Source organism: Balaenoptera physalus, assembly GCF_965194825.1.
Source record: "Balaenoptera physalus genome assembly, chromosome: 6".
Classification (NCBI taxonomy): domain Eukaryota; kingdom Metazoa; phylum Chordata; class Mammalia; order Artiodactyla; family Balaenopteridae; genus Balaenoptera; species Balaenoptera physalus.
In genome coordinates this window covers 120,050,070-120,063,226 of record NC_138885.1, presented here as the reverse complement: position 1 = coordinate 120,063,226, position 13,157 = coordinate 120,050,070, and the positions used below count along the sequence as shown (strand labels likewise).

The following is a 13,157-nucleotide window of genomic DNA, read 5'->3' as shown; positions in this document are numbered from 1 at the left end:
GGAGGGAGCCCCCACCCCCGTTGTGGCCCCGGGGGTCCGAGGTGGGGCCGGGTACCCCGCCCCATTCCTGTTTGCTCAGAGTCAGGGAGGCGGAAAAGAAATGGGCTCCTGACCCCTGTCAGAGCGCGAGGCCTAGGCCCATCCCCCGCGCGTCTCCCGGGTTGCGGGGTGCGGGGGGCTGCCGGGTGCGCTTGGCTGCCGCGCGGCAAGTCGGAGACTTTATTGCGATGGGGCGATAAGAGGGGCGGGGGCGGGGTCCGGGGGGCCGGAGGCTGCAGCTCTTTAATTAAAACGGAAATTGCGGCCCCTGCCCGCGCGGGGGCCCGGAGGGTTCCGAGCAGCCTGGTAGCTGGGAGCATCGCTCCAGGACCCCTCCATCCCCCGCCACACCCGGGCAGCCCCCTCCCGCCAGGCCTTGCTGGACCCAGCGCCTTCTCCCTGTCACCCGCTGTCGCCTCGGGCGGGGATCGGTGCCCCGGAGCGCAAAGCCTGACGCGATCCCCCTCTCCCACCCCCCCACCCCCACCTCCCACCGCCCAGGCCCTGGCGGCGATGAGACAGAGCGGCGCCTCCCAGCCCCTGCTGATCAACATGTACCTGCCAGGTACCAGGGACCAGCCGGGGGCTGGAGGCACCAGGACCCGGGGCGGGAAGTCTGGGCTGGGGCTTGGGAAGGGGATACTGCAGTCCAAGGGAAGGGGGCGCGGTCCAGAGAATCGGATCGCTGGGAGAACTGAGCAATCTAGGGCATTGGGAGACCTTAAAGGCAGATGGAGCGCTTTGGGGGTTTAGTGTGAGGTTTAGAGGACCTGAAGTAAGCAGATTGGGAGCCTGGGAAGCCAAGAGCGCCAGCTCAGGGGCTGAAAGAGCCTGGCAGGGGGAGCAGAGGTCTACAGTGTGGCAGGGGACTCAGTGCGCGTGCAGTGTTGGGAGGTTGTGGTCAGCCGGGAGTCTCCCGTGCGCCCTCGTGGCTCCTCACCTCCGTGCTCCGAGCGTTCCCACCAGCCCAGCTTTCCAGGCGCCCTCTCCTCTCCGGTGGGCTCTGCGCGCTCCGGCTCGCTGGCGCAAACCCCGCTCGGCTTTATAAGGCTCCCGCCGGCCCGTTCAGAAAGCGGATTTCCTTTTTCCTGGACGCGTTTCCTGACTTGGGCGTTATGGAGGGGCTCCGCGCGGCGCGCGCCCGGGCCGGGCTCCGGGAGGAGGAGCCGGACGGATCGGGCCCCCAGCCTCGCGCCGGGGAACCAAGGCACCCCCCTCTTCCCCCTTGAGCCTTGGCCCGGGGCCCTTTCGGTCAAGTCGGCAACCTTCGCCTGGATCCGCCTGATTGTTTTCTCCTGCTGCCACAGATCCCGTCGGAGACAGTCTTTTCAAGGAAGGAAAGAGCCCGGGATGGGGGCCGCTGAGCCCCGCGGTACAAAAAGGTGAGCTGGCCGGCGGGGTGGACGGGCGGAGGCGAAGACAGTGGATCGGGTCCGGGGTACCCACCGCATACAGACAGGCACCACTGCCACCTGAACAGAGGGTGGGAGCGATATGCAATGCTGGGCTTTGGGAAGCAGAGGGTCGGGGCATGATTGTGGGGAGGCTCGGGGGGGGGTGTGTGTGTGGGGAACATTCATTTGGCCTGTGGCTCCTGCACCTTCTGAGACCCAGGGTTGAACTCGAAGGCCAGGGCAGACGAAGATCTTGCCCCCACCCCCTTTTCAGCTGGGAATGTTTTTCCTGCTGTGGGGCTGGGGCTGAGGTGCTTGGTGTCATTTCCCTACTGGCAGCGGGAGCCCAAGGCATCGGCACCGCCCAGCAAGGTGACCCGGAGAATTATTCCCTGGCCACTCCAGGCCGAGTCACCACTAGCACCAGGGCCAGCACCCACCTGCCCCACTGGCCCATGCCAGGCTCTGTGAGCCAAGTCCTCTGGGCCATTGCAGTTGATTCCCAGGTTGGTCACCCGCTCTCTGCCAGTGGCTAAATTATCCTCGGTTTTGCCATGTTGGCGGCCGAACCTGGCTGGCCTTCCAGGTCAAGCCTCCCCACAGGTCCCCACCCAGTCGGTACCCTAGATCTCACCAAGTTACCGTAACCAGAAAAACAAGGTTGGCAACTGCTTTATCCAAAAGGGAACACAACACCCAACAGGAATGAGTTTCCAAGCCTCTACGTCCCTCATACCAGATGCACATTTTTACCCAAATCTTCCCTTGCTTCTGACCCTAAAATTCAATGCTCCTGACCTGGAGCCAGGCAGCTCCTCACCGGGCTGGTGTGGAGGGACTGGGATCAAAATGATGGTGGAGGGCAGCATCTGGGTTCTGAGCGAGCTGTTGAAAAAAGAAGAGACTTTCAGCAGGCTCAATTTAAAACAATCAGACAGTTTCGAGGAAAATCCCTTTTATTCTGAAAGAGTGTGTGTGGGGGGGGAGGGCGGGTAATGCTATCAAGATTTTTCTCCAACTGTCTGATTGAGGCTCCAAGACAGAGAAGCAGGAGTTCTCTCTCACTACCCACTTACCCGGGAAAGCCTCCTGGCCGTTTTTAGCAACCCCCCAAATCCAGACGGGGCAGAAGAGTCTGGAGATTGGCCAACGATGGGAGGAGGCAGGGAGCCAAGCAGAGAGGCTTCCCGGTCTCCTCTCCTCTTCTCAGAGCGGCGCATCACGCCCCCAGGGAACTATGACACCTTGGTACCCTGGGAATCCCGCCTGTTTCGAAAAAAGAGGCCGAACCGGAGTAGCCCCAGCACCAGACGCTGGCAAGGGTGGGGAGACTTCAGAGGCTGCCATTCCTCTCACGCTTAGGGAGCCACTGTGCCCATTCTTGTCTGATGTGGTACCTCGAGGAAGCCAGCCACCACCTCGTCTCCACCTCGGGCAGGGGGTCCAACTGTATGCCTTGTCCGGTGGCTGGGGTGATCCTGCTCAGGCCTGCTTCTTCCCTCTGGATCTCTGGACGTGGTCCAGCTGGGATGTGGCAGTCTAACCACCTATGTAGGCTACCCTGTGCGGTTGTGCAGGCTCTGCACCGAGTAAGGGCACTCAGCCGAAGGGCTGATATCCCGCCTTTGCTCACCTCCGAAAGCCCTGTGCCTTGGAGCGCCTCTACCTCTACACGAAGGAGGTGATGCTTCCCCTTCTCCCCCCAATTCTCACAAAGCTGTGCGCCCGCGGGGTTGCGTCCTCCTTAGTGGGAGACTCGTTTCCATTGTGCAAAAGCGCGGTATTGGCTAGGGACGGCTTTGCTGATCAGTCCCTCCCTGGCCAGCCGCTCGAGCTGTGCCCAGTTACACAGCTGGACGTGCCCTTTTCCTCCCTGACATCGGTCCCCACCCCCGACTCGGGGCGGGGGAGGTCGTCTCCCACCTCACCTCTTCCCCCGCCGCTAGACTCCCTCATCCCGCCGGTGTCTGACTGCCCCCCTTCCCCACAGGCAGCGGCCAGATCCAGCTGTGGCAGTTTCTGCTGGAGCTGCTGGCTGACCGCGCGAACGCCGGCTGCATCGCGTGGGAGGGTGGCCACGGAGAGTTCAAGCTCACGGACCCAGACGAGGTGGCGCGGCGCTGGGGCGAGCGCAAGAGCAAGCCCAACATGAACTACGACAAGCTGAGCCGCGCGCTGCGCTACTACTACGACAAGAACATCATGAGCAAGGTGCACGGCAAGCGCTACGCCTACCGCTTCGACTTCCAGGGCCTGGCGCAGGCCTGCCAGCCGCCCCCCGCGCACGCTCACGCCGCGGCCGCGGCCGCCGCCGCCGCCGCCGCCCAGGACGGCGCGCTCTACAAGCTGCCGCCCAGCCTGGCCCCACTGCCCTTCCCCGGCCTCTCCAAACTCAACCTCATGGCCGCCTCGGCCGGCGTCGCGCCCGCCGGCTTCTCCTACTGGCCGGGCCCGGGCCCCGCCGCCGCCGCCGCCGCCGCCACCGCCGCACTCTACCCCAGCCCCGGGTTGCAGCCCCCGTCCGGGCCCTTCGGCGCGGTGGCCGCCGCCTCGCACCTGGGGGGCCATTACCACTAGACGGGGCGGCCGGATGCCCCGTGGCCTCTCCCAGACTCCCAGAGCCTCGCTCAATCCCATCCACATCCCGGAGAGGGGCCGGCGCCTCCGCCGCCGTTCCTTCAACCTCAGATTTTACTCCGCCCGCTGCACCCAGCCCCGGGGGAAGGGGCCTGAAGTCGCCTCAATCTTCCTTTAACGCCGGATTTGCCCCCCGCCTCATCCCGCAACCCCCGAGGGAGGGTGACTGTGCCCGCATTTCCTCTAAACTTCTTCTAGACCTCAGATCCCTGAAAGGGGTTCTCGGGTCTCCCCTGATTTTTCCTCCCCTCCATCTGTACTTCCCTCTGGCTCCTGGAAGCCCCTCCATTATGACCCCTCTCTTATTCCACATTTTCTCTCTCTCTCTCTTTTTTTTGTCCCCCACGGAGCTGCCCCGATTCCAGTATGGCCGAGGCCCAGCAGAGTCCACCTTCTCCTCCCCTGGCACCTCAGCGGGCTTGGTAAGGGCCGCGTCTCCCTTGACGCTTCTAGGTAGCTTCCGGGCCCCCTTCCTCCCGCTCCCAACCTCCCACAGGACTGCCTTGTGTTTCTATTCCCTTCCAGACCTATTAAAGCTCCCAAGCTCCCCACTGCCTCTTCTCTCTGTTCTTAGCTGCACCAGAACCTTGGGGTGGGGGGGAAGGTAGTGAGACGCCCAGCTCAGTCCTGAGCAGAAAGGCCTGCCAAGGAAAAGCTCGAGAGAATGAGGGCAGGCAGGTTCGGGTGCTGCTGGAGGGGAGCGCGGAGCCTCTAGTGCGTGGGTTCCTGCTGCAGCGCCCCTCTTACCTGGCAGTCGAGCCCAGCCTGCCTCATCCGGCCTTCCACTTGCCCCTTCACCCTACCCCATCCCAACTTCCCTCCCAACGCGCAGCGGCATGCCACCTTCCCCCATCTCACCCATCCTTACTCAAGTTCCTCACCTCCTCCCAACCTCCACCCCGCCTTGTCTCATCTTCACACTATCTCAATCTTTCCTCCGTCCCTCCATTTCATCCCCTTCCCCACCTCTCCTCTCCTCCCCATCCTACCTTCACTCAGACTTTCTCTCTCACTCCCACTCACAAACGCCCCCACCCCCACCCCGTCCCCTTATCTCCAGCGCTATCTTTTCTCTGGATCTGCCTCCTCGTTTTCAGGAGGAGGGAATCTCCCCTTCTGCGCCTGCCGCTCCCCTCCGGGCTTGCGGCTGCAACCTCCTTCTCGCGGGTGGCGCGCGCCCTCTGCTGGTCTCAGGAGGGTAAGCCAGAGCCAGGTTTTGCAGCTAAACTGAGAACCCGACACTTCAGGCCAAACTTGGCTTTCAGAGAGGAGGGGCGAAAGGGGGGAACCCTAGCCCTGCACCTCAGGTCCGGCCTCGAGAAGTCTGGGAAGTGGGTCAAGTGGGTCATCCTCCTGGCAGGGCCATTTTCCTCACCACCTGAGGCCCTTTGAATACTGTGCCCATCGGGGGCCATGGCTCTTATGCTTTCTCCGAGCCTTTTACAAAACCTGTTGGCTGGAAAACTGCCTTGAACGCGTTCCTTTAGGCAGAAACAACACGGGGGAGGTATCTGAAGTGATAGCCAGAACTTTGAGCTGCACACCAAGGCAAGCCCATTGCTCCCCCTTCTCCATGGTCCTAGTGTTTCTTTCCCAGGGGCCATATCTCTTCCTGGACCAAAGGTTCCTCGCTAGTTGGTGGGAGAGTGCCTGGGTTCGAACAAGGCAGTTGAGGAGACTTCCCTGTGCCCCGTGGGCCGGAAGGGAAAATGCAGGGGGAAGGCAGGACAACTAAGTGCAGGGAGGGTCTGAATGCCCTTTCCCAAAGGGAGTGAAATCATCGAGGTCCACCTAGGGAAAGAGTCTTTATTTCTTTTCATTTCATCTTCACTTTATTTTTTTCTGGTTTTCCAAATAACACACTCAGCATAGAAAATTTGGAAAATACACAATAAGGGCTCCATGAAATATTAGCTGAATTAAGCATGTAATGAAACATGGGGAAAAGTCACCTACAGTCTCATTACACAAAGGCCACTATTTATAATGCTTTGTCTTAATCTCCTTGTTCTCTGTGCCCTTTGGAATTGAATGGTACCCTGCTTTAGTCCCTTAACATTCTGGTATCAGCATGGTCCATGCCGTTGTTATGCTCTCTAGACCTCATGGGGTAAGAAGGTGGGATCATGTATTCCAAGGAGCAGACGGCCAGGGGAGGAACCCAGCCTGGTGAGGGCCTCAGGAACTTAGAGGGAGAGGCAAAGGGCCTCTTTGCAGGGGGCAGAAGCTGGGAGGGAGAAAGAATGCACTGGGGAGACAGAACCAGGTTCCAGAAAGATCTGGGCTGCTAAGAATTGTGGGTTGAATGTAAAAAGGTGAAATTTCCTGGCAAGAAGTGTGAGGTCCTGTACTTAGATCTCTAAAGGCCAGAGTGTGAGACATGCAAGGGCGGTGCTCTGTAGAGCCTATGTGTAAATTAGTGGTGTCTTAGTTAACACAATGTTACACGGGAGCCTGTATGGTAAATGCAGAAAAAACCATTGTGATCTGAGGACACGTTGATGCAGATATGGCACCCTAGGATGAAGGAAATGATCCACTTGCTATAATGATTGTGCCCCCAGCATATTGTACACAGTGTTAGATAACACTTTCAGGAGAAGACCAAACGGAGAACAGACAGAATAGTGGACCCAGGAAGTGAAGAGGAACAATGCTGGAAAACCAACCATGGGAGATGTGGTCTGGAAAGTCATAGTGGGGAAAGAGGCATGGGAGCTGTCCTCAATTATTCAAAGAGATGTCCTGTGGCAGAGCACCTGGATGTGTGTACTGGGACACATGGTAGAAAACTACAGTGAGACAAATATGTCAACCTGATCTAATGAAGAACCTTCTGCTCTGGACCATGATGAGGAGTGCTTTGTCACTGGAGTGTTCAGCAGACCCTTCCTTGGAGGTTGAGAGGGGAGGTGTACTAGGTGACTTCAACCTTGAGACTCTTGAAGTCCTGTGAGTGAGTTGGTAAAGGAGGAATTTAGACATCGTTGGGAAGCTGGGGGAGGTGTTGTTAGATTAGGGCGTCTTCTTACCTGTGATATCACATCCTTAAAGCTCACCTTGTCCCTCTGTTCTTTCCTGCACAAAGAGCCAATTTGGGAAGCTGATATATAGGACTGGGCATTGGAAAACCTGAGTTCTGGTCCCAGATTGTCAACTGACTTGCTATTTAACCTTCAGATAATTCTTCTGGGATTCCATTTACTGTGGTCTTGGGTTGACTCTACTCCACCCAAACCCTGATGAAGCCACACTCTTACCACACTCAGCTTCCTATGATCCAGGCCTGTACTCATTGACCCTTAACCTCTTGGTCCTTGGCTCTCCAAGATATTGATCCCACCATTGCTTCTCTCTCCCAATCCAGGGTCCAGCCCCTCTCTCATTCCCTGAAGGTCTGAGCCTGTTCTCTATCTCTTCACTCATGTCATTGGTGAAAATATGTCTCACTTCCCCACCCCCTGCCACGTGCTTGCACTACAGAGTTTACAAAACACTTTCACATCCATTGTTTTATTGATCCCCTCCAGGGTCATGGAGGAAGATAGGGCAGGGATTGCTTTATCCACTTGGAGGTTGAGTAAACCAAAGCCCAAGATGTTAAAAAAAACTTGGCCAAAGTCTCAGGGCTTGTTCTAGGACCTGTGCCTTCTGGTTCCTCACCAGGCCTTTTCCCAGTGCTCGGAGTGGTTTCTCCATTGTCCCAAGTGGCCTTGGTCACCGTGTTTGTAGGATCACTCCCCCGCCCTCCCGGGATTACACAGACCCGTGTGTCCTCCAGTAACGTGTGCTCCTTGTGACCAAGCTCCAGTTGCCGTCACTTGCGGATGGAATCAGAAGTCCAAGTAGCATGCTGTGTGAGGACATCCATGCCCACACACTGCCATAGACCTGCACAGCCACAGAGCAATGACATCACCTAGGGCACCGAGGCTTACAAAGCACTTTCTCATACATTAGCCCATGTGACCATAGACAGACATCAAAATGCATTACTGTGATGTACTTTTCTCAGAGCCTTCTGCTTTTCTGGCCTTCATTTTCCCTTCAATGTGTCTTTGAAATGCACTTAACTTCAGCTTGTTCCTCAACCTTTTTTTATAATTCACATCAAGTAGACCTGCTGATAATAAAAATGTGCCCTACCATTCATTGAACCTGACTCTGTGCCAGGCTGTGCCCTATGCTAATGTTTTACCTGTGGTCTCTCCTTTGACTTGGCCACACCTTGCCAGGTGGGGATGGTTACCTCCACTTTCAGATGAGGAAACTCAGGCTTGGAGAATTTAAGTGACTGGTTCAGCCTGTGACCCCAGAGCTCAAGTCCTCACCCATCACACCAGATCCCCTCCCACTGGGCCTTCCTGGAAAGCTTCTTCATGGATGTGACCTGCAGCCTACCCATCGCAGATGTATTCCATCTAATTGTCTAGTCATAGCAGAAAATGATAGGTTACAATGGACATATTGATGACTTGTCTTACGAATGTCTTTAGTTAGTTAGTGCCTCTGTCTGATTAAAAAAAAAAAAATCAGACTGTTCTGTTGCCCCACTGTCTTTTGCAAGCCTTCACTTTCCTAACTGTGTTCCTACAAGCTTTGAGTAGATCACTGTACTCTAGGGTGTGGCTGAAGGTCTGACTACAACGTGACTTTGGTGGCAATTCCTACATCAGTTTGGTCAGCAAGATTTTCCCCTGACCCTCCTCTTTCCTGGGATGGTGGGTCTTGAGGCAAGTGGCCCAATGTCCCATTGACTGTGACTTTTTCTATTTCTGAAAATTCTCTCCTACTGGATCTTCTTTGCTATTTCCTCCTTTCCTTTCTTTGTAAACAAAAGGCATGATGGTTAAGTGCAAGGGCTCTGGGGCTGGACATCCCAGGTTCAAGTACTGGCTCTGTTACTTGCTAGCTGTGTGACCTCAAGCAATTTACTTTACTTCTTTGTGCCTCAATTACTCCATCCATAAAATGGATATGATAATAACAGAACCTACCTCATAGGGTTGAAAGAATACATGATTATATAAGTACCTTTGTACACATATCAGTGTTTTCTATTATTAGACAAACAAATAAGACAACCCCAAACAAAGCAAGCACCTGCCTCTTCCCCTCCAGTCCCAATCAGATGCCCTCCACGTGTCCTGGGAAGGATCTTGAGTGGCTACATCTACTTTTCTAGGCCAGTCACCCACCTGGTGAGCTTCACCAAGAACCAGCCTCTTGACTGGTTATGTGGCCACAACCATCACATGGGCCAGCCTCCTATACTCAGTGCATCCTCCATTTCTTTATGGGGTAACTGGAGAACGTACTGAATTTAAGATGATAGGATCTCAGCTAGTTACCAGCTGTGTGACTTTGGGAATATGGCCACACCACTCAGAAAATTCATTTTCTCCTTTAAAATATGGATAATTGTAATGCTTACTTCCTATGGTTAGTATGTGGATTAAATAAAAATAATATTAGCAATAGCACTTAACATAATTCTCACACTCTATAACACATTTAATAATATCCTAATATTTTTCTCAATGTGGCAGACACAGCTAGCTCAACCCCCCTCCCCACCCCAAGCTGCATGCTCCTCACTTCAGGTAGTGGAGTTGTCATTGGAAAGTGATTGCCCAGCCAGGGACTAATTTTCCAGCCCTCCTTGCATCTTGGTGGGAGCCATGTGCCTTGTTTCTGCCAACAGAATATGAATGAAAATGATAGTATGTGTTGCTCCCAGGCCAAAACATTTGGAAATGGATGTGCCTTCTCCATACTCTCTTATTCCCTTTCTGCCACCTGGATTTAGAGGACGACCAGTTCCTTAGAGATGGCAGAGCTCCATTATGAAAGGATCCATCATAGAGAGAGAAACCACTCATCCACATGCATTGGACTATTACATTTAATTTGGAGGTTTTCTTTTTACAGCAACAAACATTACCATAACTAATACTCAAATCACATTTAATCCTTACAACAATCCTCTGATATAGACATTATGATTTCCCTGATTTTATGATGAGAAAACTGAGGCACCAAGGGGTTAAGTCTAAAGTCACATGGTGAGAAAGGGAAGAGCAGAATCTGAACCCAGTCTGATTTCAGAGGCAGTGAGTTCTCTTAACCACTAAGGATGTGAAAGAGCTTTATACATTAAAGTGTCCTAGAAGTAATAACAAAGGCTAATACTTATTGAACACTTATGTGTCAGGCACTATTTAAAGAGCTTTACATTCATTTAATCCTCGCAACCTTTTGGAGTTGGGTCTAGTATTATTCCCATTCTATAGATGAGGAAAACTGAGGCACAAAATATTAAATAAGTTGGTTGGAATCACAGTGCTGCTAAATGGTAGCAAGGTGATTCAACCCCAGCAGCTCAGTTTTCACTCCCTTCCCCATCCCTTATTCCCTTGATCATCTCTCATGGAGGAATGAGCAGATTCTGAGATTCTGAGAAGCCCAGGAAGTGGCAGGACTATTTCCCCAAATCTCAGCCCAACCCCAGGCTAGTTCCTTATTCCAGTGCTCACCTGGGTTCCAGACAAATAACAGAGTGAGAAATACATTTTAGAAGTCTTGTGGCCAACGTGACCCTTGCATTTATCTCAGATGGCATGATGGAGTAGAGGGAGCCCAGATCGACATGGATTCAAACCCAACCTCTGCCTACTCCCTGTAGGAATGAGAAGGCTACTTACTCTCTCTGAGCCTCAGTGGCCTCATCTATAAAATGGAAATGCTGATTATACCCACCTTGTTGGTTTGCTGCGGGCAGAGCATATGCCTAAAGATTCCAGCTTGGAGGACCGCTCCAAAAATGTCATCCCCCCAGCATTGACCAGCCCAGAACAGAGATCTGCCCTGGGAGCTCAAACCACCTCCCCCAGTCTAATCCCCCAACACTGCATCCCACTTCTCCTTCCATGAGTCGGAAAAGCACCTTCCTTGAGATTCTGTGAGGTTGGGGGAGGAGGAAGTAGCTGAGGGAGGCTGGAAGGCCAGACCCTGGGTTCCTTTTTCTGGAAGAGGAGGCCAAGTTGCTTAGCAACACAGCAGAAGTTATCAGGGAGGCTCCATGCAGGGCTATCCTTTATTATCCTGCAACATGGAGAGATCTGGGGGTACACTAGATGGGGAGATGAGTGGGGAAAGTAGGGAAGGGTCCCAGGCTCTGATGGTAACCTCTGGGCTTCATTCTCCTTTCCTATGATCACCTTCCCAATTCTCCAACTCTTTCCCCTTGGTTTTCTACCTTTGACACACAGAGGCAGAGAGACAAGTTCTAGGGCCCATCCTGTACACACATCTGTCCATTGTCCATGTATGTAACCACGTGCCTAAGGGCCAGATTCAGGACCACCTTATATGTATACTGTACTTTACAGTTTACAAAGCACATCCATATATGTGATTTCACCAGATACAACAGTCTCTTTAATTCCTGTATGACAGACGAGGGAAACAAGTCTGAAGGTCCCACTGTGAGGAAAGAGCAGGGCCCAGATTTGCTGCAAATCTCAGCATATTTCCACTACATATTGTAGCATGGATGTTAGTACAGGCTTTGGCATAATGTCGTGCCTGCTATTCCATGTCCTCACAGTTTGAATATTCTTCATGCCTAGTGTCCTAAGGTGCCCCCAAGATGCACCTTTCTCCACCCTTCATCACAAAGCAGGTGAGCTGAGGAGGCAGGTTCAGCTGTTCTTCCCTGCTGGGGCAGGGGGATCCCTGGAGTGGGGAGTCCCAAGAGAGGCCTGGTCTCCTGGCCCAAATGCCTAGACGCAGGAATGCTGCTGTGCTGGGCCAGGCTGGCACAAGCATCTACCACCAGCAGCTGAAGCAAGTCCCCTGGCTGGCATCCCAGAAAGAGGCACGTGGGTCCCACTAGGGCCGAGGCCTGGCAGCAAGGAGTAAACACATGTCACCCAGGTCACAGATTGCTCATGGGAGGCCCAGACCTCTAGGGCTCCCTACTGCCTCAGGGGCCAGCAGAGGTGGTCAGAGCAGCTCAGGGCTCCATTCTGGACTTTGTCTTGGTCCCTTAATCCCTCTGTCAAAATTTATTAATAGTCTGACTACCACAGCAATGGTAGTTACCCCAACAAAAATAATATTGTCATTCTTATTACAGCCATTTGATAAGACACCACAAATCTGAGATTCTTGTTTCCATCTGAAAGATGAGAAAACTGAAATTCAGAGAGGTTGAATAACTGTCTTAGAGCAACAGCTAGTAAATGTAGAGTAGGGACTCAAACCTCTGACTCCTAGTCTTTTGTTCTGTACATCACATCACACTGCCTTTAAATGTCAGGGGGACAAAGGAGTCCCAGAGGGACATTCAGCCACCCTATCCTCTATCCCCAAATTGCACATGTCCAGGACCTTGTGGGCCACATGGCTCAGCTGGTGTTTCACGTAGAACAGACAATTTGAATAATTATTTTGATTAAAGTTTTATCAAGTTCCAAAAAATGATTTGAGATGACTTACTATATAGCAGTATACACAAAACAGAATATTCAGTTTTAAAAGATAAAAAAGTAACTGGTGAAATACGAGAAGCATTCCCATAAGTCAGGGACAAGGCAAGGATGTCTTCTTTATCCTTTCTAACCTTATCATCATTGTTACCACTGAACATTCTACTGGAGGTCCTAGTCAACACAATAAGACAAGAAAAGTTATCTGTTTCATGCAAATATTGAAAAGGAAAAAGTCACAATGTCTTAGTTTGCAGACAATATGACTGCCTACCTAGAAAATCCAAGAGATTCAACAGGAAATCAATTAGAACTAATGATTCTAATGTTAACACACAAAAGGTTAACACACAAGGTTAACACAAAAAAATTATGGTTTTTCCATAACCGTGTAGAAACAAGGAAAAGAATTGGGAATGACAGATTTACAAGAGCAATAAAAATATACTCCCAGGTAATCCTAATGAAAAACATGGGAAATATCTAAATGAAAAAAAAAAAACACTATAAATCTTCACTAAGGGACATAAAAGAAGATCAGACTAAATGGAACACTTAGCATGTTCTTGGGTGGAATGACTCAATATTGCAAAAT

At 52.7% G+C, this 13,157-nt stretch overlaps 1 protein-coding gene across 1 annotated transcript; it reads left to right on the top strand.

Moving 5' to 3' along the window:
• Positions 1-552: 552 nt before the first annotated feature.
• On the top strand, positions 553-4,509 carry FEV (FEV transcription factor, ETS family member; the record flags this gene model as incomplete). Its single annotated transcript, XM_082464755.1, has 3 exons — positions 553-604; positions 1,347-1,421; positions 3,424-4,509. 3 exons carry the CDS (start codon positions 553-555, stop codon positions 4,008-4,010), a joined length of 714 nt encoding a protein of 237 aa, XP_082320881.1. The 3' UTR covers positions 4,011-4,509.
• Between the last annotated feature and the right edge of the window lie 8,648 nt (positions 4,510-13,157).